This window comes from Nerophis lumbriciformis, linkage group LG39 (assembly GCF_033978685.3).
Source record: "Nerophis lumbriciformis linkage group LG39, RoL_Nlum_v2.1, whole genome shotgun sequence".
NCBI lineage: Eukaryota > Metazoa > Chordata > Actinopteri > Syngnathiformes > Syngnathidae > Nerophis > Nerophis lumbriciformis.
Genome location: NC_084586.2, coordinates 14,455,001 through 14,469,712, shown reverse-complemented (window position 1 = coordinate 14,469,712; position 14,712 = coordinate 14,455,001). Strand labels below are relative to the sequence as shown.

Below are 14,712 nucleotides of genomic sequence, written 5' to 3'. Positions count from 1 at the left end.
CATTTTCCTGTGACGTCACATAGTGAAGCCAACACAAACAAACATGGCGGAAAGAACAGCAAGCTATAGCGACATTAGCTCGGATTCAGACTCGGATTTCAGCGGCTTAAGCGATTCAACAGATTACGCATGTATTGAAACAGATGGTTGTAGTGTGGAGGCAGGTAGCGAAAACGAAATTGAAGAAGAAACTGAAGCTATTGAGTAAGGCTGCAGCTAACGATTATTTTTCTATCGATTAATCTATAGATTATTTTTTCGATTAATCGGTTAATCTATAGATTATTTTTTTTCCGATTAATCTATAGATTATTTTTCCTTTTACCGATTATTTTTTTTATTTAAAAAGAAGATGAAAAAATAAATGTAGGCCAGTCTTTTCAAAAGGCATGGCTTTTATTTACAAAAAAAAAGGATGGCCACTCAGTCAACATTGACAACAACATGACAAAATATTCTGTAACAATGTAAACATTTAAAACTTTTAACATTTAACAAAATTAAAAGTAGCTTATTTGCTTTTTAATGTGCAAATATAAAAGTAAACACCCAGTGCAAATCTTAATATTCTGCAATAGTATAAGCATTTCAAAAGTAAAAGTATTGCTTATTTTGCTTTAAAATTGGCAAAAATAAAGATCAAGATCCAATATAAAAAAGTGCAAAACGAAATATTCTGTAACAACAGTGTAAACATTTCAACAAAAGTAAAAGTATTGCTTATTTTGCTTAATAACACAACAATGATAGTATGATTAAAGTGAAAGTTAATTGTTCGTTTGTACATAGTATATGTAACTGTTAATGTTGTAAAAGGTATTTGCACAACTAGTTAACGTTAGCGTTAAAGAGGAGCGCGTCTTTGTAAACACTGAACAGGCACGCCAAACGCGCCTCTCAGAGCGAAACAGTGTTTTAGTTTATGAATTTACAACGCAGATACAAATGACACATTCATGTTTTTGTGTAATGATGACAACGTATACTCACGCGGACGATTGACTAGTTGATGGTGATGGCAAGAACGCTGTCGGGTGTTTTCTTTTCAAATGTTCGTTTATAGCTGTTGTGCATACAACAACATTATTAGCAGAGGTGGGTAGAGTAGCCAGAAATTGTACTCAAGTAAGAGTACTGTTACTTTAGAGATTTATTACTCAAGTAAAAGTAAGGAGTACCGTATTTTCCGCACTATAAGGCGCACCTAAAAACCACAATTTTTCTCAAAAGATGACAGTGCGCCTTATAACCCGGTGCGCTTTATTACGATTAATTTTCATAAAGTTTCGGTCTCGCAACTTCGGTAAACAGCCGCCATCTTTTTTCCCGGTAGAACAGGAAGCGCTTCTTCTTCTACGCAAGCAACCGCCAAGGAAAGCACCCGCCCCCATAGAACAGGAAGCGCTTCACCCGCCCCCATAGAAAAGGAAGCGCTTCACCCGCCCCCGGAAGAAGAAGAAAAAACGCGCGGATATCACCGTACGTTTCATTTCCTGTTTACATCTGTAAAGACCACAAAATGGCTCCTAATAAGCGATCCGGTTCATAAAAAGACGCAATCTCTCCATCCGCACACGGATTACTACCGTATTTCACAGCAACTGATATTCCTGTGAACCGCACTGTGGAACGGGAGCACGTACGGTGAATATTCGCACCACTGGGAATGAAAAGTCGTCCTTCACTGTGGTTCTAGCTTGCCATGCTAATGGCCAGAAACTTCCTCCCATGGTCATATTCAAAAGGAAGACCTTGCCAAAAGAGACCTTTCCAGCCGGCGTCATCATAAAAGCTAACTCGAAGGGATGGATGGATGAAGAAAAGATGAGCGAGTGGTTAAGGGAAGTTTACGCGAAGCGGCCGGGTGGCTTTTTTCACGCTGCTCCGTCCATGTTGATATATGACTCTATGCGCGCCCACATCACAGATGGTGTCAAAAAACAAGTGAAGCACACAAATACAACACTCGCCGTCATTCCGGGTGGATTAACCAAAGAACTCCAACCGCTGGATATTGGTGTCAACAGGGCATTCAAATCACGACTGCGAACTGCGTGGGAAAAATGGATGACCGAAGGCGAACACACCTTCACTAAGACGGGCAGACAACGCCGGACAACATACGCCAACATCTGCCAGTGGATTGTAAATGCCTGGGCAGATATTTCTGTCACAACTGTGGTCCGAGCTTTCCGGAAGGCAGGATTCACAGAACTGCTGCACAACAACAGCGACACTGAATCCGATGATTTCGAAGAGACGGAGCCGGCCATTTTGGAAGCCACGCTAGCGCAACTTTTCAATTCGGACACCGAAGACGAAGAATTCGAAGGATTTACCGGTACGAATGAAGAATAACTTCAGAAAGTGAGCGCTATGTTTATTTTGTGTGTTGTGTGTTGTGACATTAACGTTCGAGCAACATTACCGGTATGTTGCTATTGCTCTACACCATTTTGAATTTTACTATGTTTGTGATTGCACATTTGTACATTTTGGGACAGAGTTGTTAGAACGCTGGTTTTCAATATATTATTAAAGTTTGACTGAACTATCTGACTGTTTTTTTGACATTCACTTTAGCGCAGCGTTTTTTTGACATTCACTTTAGCGCAGCGTAGGCGCGGCTTTTAGTCCGGGGCGGCTTATTGGTGGACAAAATTATGAAATATGTAATTCATAGAAGGTGCGGCTAATAATCCGGTGCGCCTTATAGTGCGGAAAATACGGTAGTCACCCAAATATTTACTTGAGTAAAAGTAAAAAGTATGTTGTGAAAAAACTACTCAAGTACTGAGTAACTGATGAGTAACATACACACACATATCATATATATATATATATATATATATATAATATATCATATATGTATGTATATATCATATATCATATATGTATGTGTATATATATATATATATATATATATATATACATATATATATATATATATATACATATATATATATATATATATATATATATATACACACACACACATATATATATATATATACACATATATATACATACATTGATATATACAGTATATAATTTATATTTATTTATTTTGACATTTTTGTTTACATGTTAAAGGTGTTTTAATGAATATATATGCATGTTTAACACATATAGATTCCTTTCTTTCATGAAGACAAGAATATAAGTTGGTGTATTACCTGATTCTGATGACTTGCATTGATTGTAAACAGACAGTATTGCTTATAACGTCCACGTTTTCAAATGGAGGAGAAAAAAAGTTCCTCATTTCTGTCTAATACCACATGAAAGTGGTTGGTTTTTGGCATCTTATTTGTCCATCTTCCATATTCGTTTTTATACACTTTACAAGAAATAAATAGGCGGGAAACTCCGTAGCTTGCTAGCTTGTTTGCGCTGGCTTTCGCAGACTCTTATTTTGAAAGCGCGGCGCGATGGAGCGGCACCTTTATTGTGAAGACAGGAACTGTGCAGTCAGTCTTTAGGCTTTTGACGGGATGTACGGTTGAAATGGAAAAGGGTCTTTTTTCCTTCACACTTTTGATTGATTGATTGAAACTTGTATTAGTAGATTGCACAGTACAGTACATATTCCGTACAATTGACCACTAAATGGTAACACCCCAATAAGTTTTTCAACTTGTTTAAGTCAGGTCATGTGACCACCTGGCTCTGTTTGATTGGTCCAACGTCACCAGTGACTGCATCTGATTGGTGGAACGGAGTGAAACGTCACCAGTAAGGCAGGCACTTTGAAGCTCTGTCTGACAGACCAAAACAAACAAAGTGTGCATTAACAGATCGATAAAAATTAGTAGCGAGTAGCGAGCTGAATGTAGATAAAAGTAGCGTTTCTTCTTAGGCCGTTTATTGAAATACTCCCACACTTTTGACGACTTTTGGCGTGCTTTTTTCCCCCTCGCTCGCACCGCTCGCATCGTCTGCTTTGCGCTCCGCCATGACGGTAGTGTGACGTAAATATGCAACGCGTCGAAGCACAAAAACGGCGTCGACGTATTTACGTAACCGATGACGTCGACTACGTCGACGCGTCGTTTCAGCCCTACTATTGAGCCATATCGGTTTGAACCGTATGCAAGCGAAACCGACGAAAACGACACGACAGCCAGCGACACGGGAGAAAGCGAGGACGAATTCGGCGATCGCCTTCTAACCAACGATTGGTATGTGTTTGTTTGGCATTAAAGGAAACTAACAACTATGAACTAGGTTTACAGCATATGAAATACATTTGGCAACAACATGCACTTTGAGAGTGCAGACAGCCCAATTTTCATCAATTAATATATTCTGTAGACATACCCTCATCCGCGCTCTTTTCCTGAAAGCTGATCTGTCCAGTTTTTGAGTTGATGTCAGCAGGCCAGGGAAGCTAGGGTCGATGTGAGCCAAGACATCCAGGGGGTTTAGCTCGCTCGTCTGCGGGAACAAACTGCTGCCATTGCTTGCCGTGCTAGCGAGGCCCTTTGTCCCTGAATTGCTCACACACTCCGGCAGATTCAATGGGGGTCTGGCGGCAGATTTCTTTGACTTTATCGTTGGAAATGCATCTGCTTTGATTGTCGCAGGATATCCACACATTCTTGCCATCTCTGTCGTAGCATAGCTTTCGTCGGTAAAGTGTGCGGAACAAACGTCCGATTTCTTGCCACTTTCGCATCTTTGGGCCACTGGTGCAACTTGAATCCGTCCCTGTTCGTGTTGTTACACCCTCCGACAACACACCGACAAGGCATGATGTCTCCAAGGTACGGAAAACAGTCGGAAAAACGGAAAATAACAGAGCTGTTTTGACCCGGTGTTTGAGAAAATGGCGGATTGCTTCCCGATGTGACGCCACGTTGTTACGTCATCGCTCCGAGAGCGAATAATAGAAAGGCGTTTAATTCGCCAAAATTCACCCATTTAGAGTTCGGAAATCGGTTAAAAAAATATATGGTCTTTTTTCTGCTACATCAAGGTATATATTGGCGCCTACATAGGTCTGGTGATAATGTTCCTCTTTAAATATTAATCACATTTGATACATTCAATAATAAAATATACATAACCTGATATATAACATGTGTTTATGGCAACCGATAGATCTGAAGTTGATCTATAGATATTTAAGTGTTTAAAGTAAAACAATATATAATGTGACTTATTCTTAACACTTTAATGCCTGAGACCCTTTTGGGTTCTTGGGACATTTTATCATTCACCAAAATTGAGGGAAGCCCTCATGGTTTGGAAAATGAAAAATATCAAATTGGAAAAAGTTTGGACATCCCTGATCTGAAGCAACTGCAGTTTTTATTTGTCAGCGTTAAGTTAGGATTTGCTGTAAGTTTTGTTTTTGTTGTTAAAAAAGTTACAATACTACCTCCTTTTTCCTTCTGTTTCTCCAACCCTTTCCTAAAGGTCCAACAAAAACTGAATGATATAAAAATCTAATAAATTTTTCCCGTAAGAAATCATGTCAATTTCAAAAGTCAAAAATATAAACACAAAACTTGTTTTATAGAGAATCAGTAATAATAGTTTTACATGCAAACTATGCAATGTATCAATAAACATTTAACATCACTTTCACTTGTATTGAAGACCTTGTTGGCGAAGACAACATTGAGCCACATGGACGCCACCTTCGTGCTTTATTCCATTCAATGGTGTTTATAAAGGCTGGCACTCGCAACTTTTTTCGGCACAGTGGTGGATCATTTTGCAGTCGTACTCAATCCTATGTGTTGGTGACTCAGTTTTTATTCTGTGTTTGGGCGTTCAACTCTGTGGAATGACACGGTTGCTAAACCGGTAAAGCTTAGGCAAAAGGTGGGGCGTATGAAAGCCAAAGCATCAGGTGTGCGTGTGCGTGCGTGTGTGTATTATGGATGTCCCGATCCGATATTTGGATCGGATCGGCCGCCGATATTTGCCAAAAAATGCGTATCGGCAAGGCATGGGAAAATGCCGATCCAAATCCAGTTTAAAAAGAAACCTCCGGTCCGTGTTTTCCAACGCACAGATTTAAATAATACATTCCACTTTTCTGCTGCTCCCTATTTCCGTTCCGCATTTTCCAGCACACCTTCAACACATCCACAGGTCTATGGATTCTCACGCAGTTGCTTTTAGCTGCTGGCATTACACTACAGGCTCTTCCCACTCCTTCTTCTGTCTCCTTCTCACAGACAGCAAGCGCAACTTCTTACACACGTCACACGTCACATACGTATACGTCCTCTCCCAGCAGAGAGGTAGCTGCATGGCTAACGTTAGCTGTGATGCTAGTGCAGCCGCTAAGGTGCGCGCCTGCTCAAGCGTCCTCTGCGCATAGCAAATCTAAGCCACGCACAAAATCAAATAAAAAAATAAGCGCATAACAATTTTCGACACACGGACGCGACAGAGAAAACAGTTTTCGTCATCATTGTTCAAATATTGTGACGTCTGTCGAGACGCTTATCTCCATTTGGTGCCACACGCCCACACCATCAAAATGCCGAGGCAAAAATGTCCACATCAACACCGTATGAAAAAAAATAGTGATTTTTTTTAGTTGTGATTTCCTTCTCTGCATGAAAGTTTAAAAGTAGCATATATTAATGCAGTATGAAGAAGAATGTTTTAATGTAGACATGCAAGCCTTGAAAGAACATTTTGAAAATCAAGACTACATTTCCTGCAAATGGGTGCATTTCTACCCTATATTTTAACTTTAGATTTATTCTCATAAACTCTTTTGGCTGTCTTTTTGACACTTACATCAGGCGCCCCCCTCCACACCCTGGATTATAAATAATTCAATGTGATTATCTTGTGTGATGACTGTATTATGATGATAGTATATATCTGATAGTATATATCTGTATCTTGAATCAATTTAAGTGGACCCCGACTTAAACAAGTTGAAAAACGTATTGGGGTGTTACCATTTAGTGGTCAATTGTACGGAATATGTACTTCACTGTGCAACCTACTAATAAAAGTCTCAATCAATCAATCAAAACACATAGAATCATCATACTGCTGTGATTATATGCATCAAGTGTTCATTCAAGGCTAAGGCAAAATATCGAGATATATATCGTGTATCGCAATATGGCCTTAAAATATCGCAATATTAAAAAAACGCCATATCGCCCAGCCCTAGTTCAATGATGCCATTTCTGTTTGTCATGTATAATTTTGTCTATTTTGTGTTTATCCTTGAATAAACAGGTCAGTTTCTTGTTACCAACCATTGTGTATTATTCAAACTCTCCTAATTCAGCTGGCTAGTTGTTATCAAGAGTACTAAAACCCTTTTCAACATGATTCTGACAACTACCGTAAGTAGGTTAAACTTTAATACATGCTAGGCCAATATCGGTCAGTATCGGTATCGGTCAGTATCGGTATCGGAAATGTAAAAACAATATCGGTATCGGATCGGAAGTGCAAAAACCTGGATCGGGACATCCCTAATATATACATATATATATGACATCTTTGGTTTAAAAAAAAAAGTTAAATTTTCAGCTTCAACATGTCATTAAGCTTGGCTACTTGTAGAACACCAAGCACTATTTGTTTTGACTGGACCACGGCTTATCCATGCGGATTTACTGGTCTGTGTCTTTGAGTAGAGGACTGGAAGCGGCAGGGTGACCGTTTAAGGTCTAGGTTTCCAGCACTGGGTGTGGAAGAAAGGGGAGGGGCCTTGGCCGCACGCCACATTTTATTAGTCGACTGCTGATCAGCTTCCAGGGTAATCTGATTACCTTTAAGATGACCTGCCAGTCCAGTCAGTAGAAAAACAAAGAACTAAAGAACTTTACTTAGAGTCCAATCATGTGTTGGTGATGCACATTAGGGCTGTGAATCTTTGGGCACCATTCGATTCCATTCTTGGGGGTACCGATTCGATTCAGAATCGATTCTTGATTCAGAATCAATACTTTTTAATAACATTAGGTGGCAGTTCTATGATTTACTACATTCTTCCGTAAAGTAGATAAACAGCTGTGATACATTTCTATATTACTTAAAATGTTTGTTTTTTTAATTGAAATTCTACCCAAACATTTAATAAAGTTCTGGGGTCCAAGTCTGGACCCCAGGAAGAATAGTCTCCACTGCGGTGTAGACCATACTTGCCAACCCTCCCGGATTTTCCGGGAGACTCCCGAAATTCAGCGCCTCTCCCGAAAATCTCCCGGGACAAATTTTCTCCCGAAATTCAGGCGGACTCAGGTCCTCCACAATATAAAAAAGCGTACCTGCCCAATCACGTTATAACTATAGAATGATGGAGGGCGAGTTCTTGGTTTCTTTCTTATGTGGGTTTATTGTTAGGCAGTTTCATTAACGTCCTCCCAGCGTGGCAACAACACACAACAACAGCAGTCACTTTTTTGTATACCGTAAAGCAGTTCGTCTGCCGTAAACAGCAATGTTGTGACACTCTTAAACAGGACAATACTGCCATCTAGTGCATTTGATTAAAGCACTTTTGTGCGTGCCACACACCAATGCATCATCAGAGAGGGTGTTCAGCATGGTTCGAAAAATAGTGACAGAGAATAGAACAAGGATGGACAATTCAACCCTTAACTCAACAATGAGTAGATGAGTGTTATGTGTGTGTATATGTGTAGATAAATGAACACTGAAATTCAAGTATTTATTTTATATATATATATATATATATATATAATAATATATATATATATATATATATAGCTATAATTCACTGAACGTCAAGTATTTCTTATATATATATATATATATATATATATATATATATATATAGCTATAATTCACTGAACGTCAAGTATTTCTTATATATATATATATATATATATATATATATATACCGTATTTTCCGCACTATAAGGCGCACCGAATTATTAGCCGCACCTTCTATGAATTACATATTTCATAATTTTGTCCACCAATAAGCCGCCCCGGACTATAAGCCGCGCCTACGCTGCGCTAAAGTGAATGTCAAAAAAACGCTGCGCTAAAGTGAATGTCAAAAAAACAGTCAGATAGTTCAGTCAAACTTTAATAATATATTGAAAACCAGCGTTCTAACAACTCTGTCCCAAAATGTACGCAAATGTGCAATCACAAACATAGTAAAATTCAAAATGGTGTAGAGCAATAGTAACATAATGTTGCTCGAACGTTAATGTCACAACACACAAAATAAACATAGCGCTCACCTTCTGAAGTTATTCTTCATTCGTAAATCCTTCGAATTCTTCGTCTTCGGTGTCCGAATTGAAAAGTTGCGCAAGCGTGGTATCCAAAATGGCCGGTTCCGTCTCGTAGAAGTCATCGGGAGTCAGTGTCGCTGTTGTTCTGTGAATCCTGCCTTCCGGAAAGCTCGGACCACAGTTGTGACCGAAATATCTGCCCAAGCATTTACGATCCACTGGCAAATGTTGGCGTATGTCGTCCGAGGCTGTCTGCCCGTCTTAGTGAAGGTGTGTTCGCCTTCGGAGCTGTGTGAAAAAAGCCACCCGGCCTCTTCGCGTAAACTTCCCTTAACCACTCGCTCATCTTTTCTTCATCCATCCATCCCTTCGAGTTAGCTTTTATGATGACGCCGGCTGGAAAGGTCTCTTTTGGCAAGGTCTTCCTTTTGAATATCACCATGAGTGGAAGTTAGCATGGCAAGCTAGAACCACAGTGAAGGATGACTTCATTCCCTGTGGTGCGAATATTCACCGTACGTGCTCCCGTTCCACAGTGCGGTTCACAGGAATATCAGTTGCTGTGAAATACGGTAGTAATCCGTGTGCGGATGGAGAGATTGCGTCTTTTTATGAACCGGATCGCTTAGTAGGAGCCATTTTGTGGTCTTTACAGATGTAAACAGGAAATGAAACGTACGGTGATATCCGCGCGTTTTTTCTTCTTCTTCCGGGGGCGGGTGAAGCGCTTCCTGTTCTATGGGGGCGGGTGAAGCGCTTCCTGTTCTATGGGGGCGGGTGCTTTCCTTGGCGGTTGCTTGCGTAGAAGAAGAAGCGCTTCCTGTTCTACCGGGAAAAAAGATGGCGGCTGTTTACCGAAGTTGCGAGATCGAAACTTTATGAAAATTAATCGTAATAAAGCGCACCGGGTTATAAGGCGCACTGTTAGCTTTTGAGAAAATTTGTGGTTTTTAGGTGCGCCTTATAGTGCGGAAAATACGGTATATATATATGAAATACTTGACTTGGTGAATTCTAGCTGTAAATATACTCCTCCCCTTTTAGCCACGCCCCCAACCACGCCCCTGTCCCACCCGACCACGCCCACCCCACCCCCTCCCCCCACCTCCCGAAATCGGAGGTCTCAAGGTTGGCAAGTATGGTGTAGACTAATGGGGATCCTTAATAAACTAAACTAAATACAATTAAGACAACAAGAGAAGTAACCAACACGTCTCTTATGATCATCTACGTCAGGGGTCACCAACGCAATGCCTGCGGGCACCAGGTCGCCCGTAAGGACCAGATGAGTCGCCCGTAAGGACCAGATGAGTCGCCCGCTGGCCTGTTCTAAAAATAGCAGCACTTACCAGTGAGCTGCCTCTATTTTTTAAATTGTATTTATTTACTAGCAAGCTGGTCTCGCTTTGCCCGACATTTTTAATTCTAAGAGAGACAAAACTCAAATAGAATTTGAAAATCCAAGAAAATATTTTAAAGACTTGGTCTTCACTTGTTTGAATAAATTCATTTATTTTTTTTTACTTTGCTTCTTATAACTTTCAGAAAGACAATTTTAGAGAAAAAATACAACCTTATAAATGATTTTAGGATTTTTAAACACATTACCTTTACCTTTTAAATTCCTTCCTCTTCTTTCCTGACAATTTAAATCAATGTTCAAGTAAAAAAAAATTTTTATTGTAAAGAATAATAAGTACATTTTAATTTAATTCTTCATTTCAGCTTCTGTTTTTTCGACAAAGAATATTTGTGAAATATTTCTTCAAACTTATTATGATTAAAATTCAAAAAAAATTATTCTGGCAAATCTAGAAAATCTGTAGAATCAAATTTAAATCTTATTTCAAAGTCTTTTGAGTTTCTTTTAAAATTTTTGTTCTGGAAAATATAGAAGAAATAATGATTTGTCTTTGTTAGAAATATGGCTTGGTCCAATTTGTTATACATTCTAACAACTTTGACTGACTTTTGTATTTTACATGAGTTATTATTTGTACAAATATGGTGCAAAGTAATTCATGATTTGTTAAAAAAATGTTAGTGGCTCGCTAGTTAAAATGGGATATTGTGATTTCACAAGACTGTCTTAGAAGTGATCATTTGAAAATGTTCAAATTGAAAAATGTGCACTTAGAGAAAATATAAAAATAAAGTGTTCCATATTGACATTTATCTGTTTCTATATATTTATTGTGAGAAATCATTAAGATGATCAGTGTTTCCACAAAGATAAATATCATTAATTATTAAAGGGGAACATTATCACAATTTCAGAATTGTTAAAACCATTAAAAATCAGTTCCCAGTGGCTTATTATATTTTTCGAAGTTTTTTTCAAAATTTTACCCATCACGCAATATCCCTAAAAAAAGCTTCAAAGTGCCTGATTTTAACCATCGTTATATACACCCGTCCATTTTCCTGTGACGTCACATAGTGAAGCCAACACAAACAAACATGGCGGAAAGAACAGCAAGCTATAGCGACATTAGCTCGGATTCAGACTCGGATTTCAGCGGCTTAAGCGATTCAACAGATTACGCATGTATTGAAACGGATGGTTGTAGTGTGGAGGCAGGTAGCGAAAACGAAATTGAAGAAGAAACTGAAGCTATTGAGCCATATCGGTTTGAACCGTATGCAAGCGAAACCCACGAAAACGACACGACAGCCAGCGACACGGGAGAAAGCGAGGACGAATTCGGCGATCGCCTTCTAACCAACGATTGGTATGTGTTTGTTTGGCATTAAAGGAAACTAACAACTATGAACTAGGTTTACAGCATGTGAAATACATTTGGCAACAACATGCACTTTGAGAGTGCAGACAGCCCAATTTTCATCAATTAATATATTCTGTAGACATACCCTCATGTCAGCAGGCCAGGGAAGCTAGGGTCGATATTCTTCTCTTGATCATCTTGGGACGGTGTGAGCCAAGACATCCAGGGGGGTTTAGCTCGCTCGTCTGCGGGAACAAACTGCCGCCATTGCTTGCCGTGCTACCGAGGTCCTTTGTCCCTGAATTGCTCACACACTCCGGCAGATTCAATGGGGCTCTGGCGGCAGATTTCTTCGACTTTATCGTTGGAAATGCATCTGCTTTGAGTGTCGCAGGATATCCACACATTCTTGCCATCTCTGTCGTAGCATAGCTTTCGTCGGTAAAGTGTGCGGAACAAATGTCCAATTTCTTGCCACTTTCGCATCTTTGGGCCACTGGTGCAACTTGAATCCGTCCCTGTTCGTGTTGTTACACCCTCCGACAACACACCGACGAGGCATGATGTCTCCAAGGTACGGAAAACCGTCGAAAAAAACGGAAAATAACAGAGCTGATTTGACCCGGTGTTTGAGAAAATGGCGGATTGCTTCCCGAGAGCGAATATTAGAAAGGTGTTTAATTCGCCAAAATTCACCCATTTAGAGTTCGGAAATCAGTTAAAAAAAATATGGTCTTTTATCTGCAACATCAAGGTATATATTGACGCTTACATAGGTCTGGTGATAATGTTCCCCTTTAATAATAACATAGAGTTAAAGGTAAATTGAGCAAATTGGCTATTTCTGGCAATTTAATTAAGTGTGTATCAAACTGGTAGCCCTTCGCATTAATTAGTACCCAAGAAGTAGCTCTTGGTTTCAAAAAGGTTGGTGACCCCTGCTCTACATCAACTACCGGTATATGATTTGTCTGAGTAGCTGGACAGGACAGATTTAAAAAAAGAATATCAAAAAAATAGATTTTTGATTAAGAATCGTTACAAATAGGAATCGCGATTCATTGGAAAATGGACTGCACACATCTGCAGACTATCAGTGCACTGCCTGCTTTCTGACCGTGGACATTTCTCTGCCCGTGTAGTTCCCCGCTCTGACCACAGCTTCTGCCGACGAACAGAAAGTGTTTGGCGTGTGGGAGACTGGAGACGACTTTGACAAGGTAACAACACAACACAACACACGTTGCAGTTAGCGTAGCTTAGCATGAAGACGTCTTGAAAAGAAGCAGCTGTGTGGCTACAAAGCACTTATCACTGAGTTAGTGATTCCTGATGACAATGCACAACGTGTGCAGATGCAGAATGTAATACAGAACGTGTTTAGATGCAGAACATAATGCACCGTGTGTGTAGATGCAGAACGTAATACAGAACGTGTTAAAATGCAAAACATAATGCACTACGTGTGTAGATGCAGAACGTGTGTACATGCAGAACATAATACAGAACGTGTTTAGGTGCAGAACGTAATGCACTAAGTGTGTAGATGCAGAATGTGTGCAAATGCAGAACGTAATGCACTAAGTGTGTAGATGCAGAACGCAATGCACCGCGTGTGTAGATGCAGAACACAATGTACTACGTGTGGAGATGCAGAACGTGTGTACATGCAGAACATGATACAGAACGTGTTTAGGTGCAGAGCGTAATGCACTAAGTGTGTAGATACAGAACGTGTTTAGGTGCAGAACGTAATGCACCAAGTGTGCAGATGCAGAATGTAATGCACCGCATGTGTAGATGCAGAACACTATGTACTACGTGTCTAGATGCAGGACGTGTGTACATGCAGAACATAATACAGAACGTGTTTAGGTGCAGAACGTAATGCACTAAGTGTGTAGATGCAGAACATAATGCACCGTGTGTGTAGATGCAGAATGTAATACAGCACGTGTTAAAATGCAAAACATAATGCACTACGTGTGTAGATGCAGAACGTGTGTACATGCAGAACATGATACAGAACGTGTTTAGGTGCAGAGCGTAATGCACTAAGTGTGTAGATGCAGAACGTGTGATGGTGCGGAACGTAATGCACCAAGTGTGCAGATGCAGAACGTAATGCACCAAGTGCATTACGTTACGTTTTTATTCCATGGCTTTTAACACTGAGTGATATCCATCCTGCAATGGCGCCCCATAATACACCTGCTGTGATCCTGTTTTTATGTTTTTATGTTTTTATTAATTCTATTTTAATTATTTATTTTTTATCATGTTCTGTTTGTGTTGTGTTGTGTTTGCTCGGTACTCGTTTTATCTTTTAACCTGCTCATTGTACAGCACTTTGGCTACCCCTGTGGTAAATTTTAAATGTGCTTTATAAATAAAGTTGATTTGATTTGATTTGATTTGAAGTGTGTAGATGCAGAACACAATGTACTACGTGTGTAGATGCAGGACGTGTGTACATGCAGAACACTATACAGAACGTGTTTAGGTGCAGAACGTAATGCACTAAGTGTGTAGATGCAGAATGTGTGCAGATGCAGAACGTAATGCACTAAGTGTGTAGATGCAGAATGTGTGCAGATGCAGAACGTAATGCACCAAGTGTGTAGATGCAGAACACAATGTACTACATGTGTAGATGCAGAACACAATGTACTACGTGTGCAGATGCAGGACGTGTGTACATGCAGAACATAATACAGAACATGTTTAGGTGCAGAACGTAATGCACTAAGTGTGTAGATGCAGAACGCAATGCACCGCGTGTG

The 14,712-nt window shown here is 39.8% G+C and overlaps 1 protein-coding gene across 1 annotated transcript in view; it reads left to right on the top strand.

Moving 5' to 3' along the window:
- The window catches only part of polr3e (polymerase (RNA) III (DNA directed) polypeptide E), a 48,497-nt gene that overhangs the window by 31,055 nt on the left and 2,730 nt on the right, over nucleotides 1–14,712 (top strand). The window contains exon 19 of the mRNA XM_061931788.1: nucleotides 13,072–13,149. Within this exon, the coding sequence (XP_061787772.1) occupies nucleotides 13,072–13,149 (78 nt within the window). The remainder of the gene's footprint in view (nucleotides 1–13,071; nucleotides 13,150–14,712) is intronic.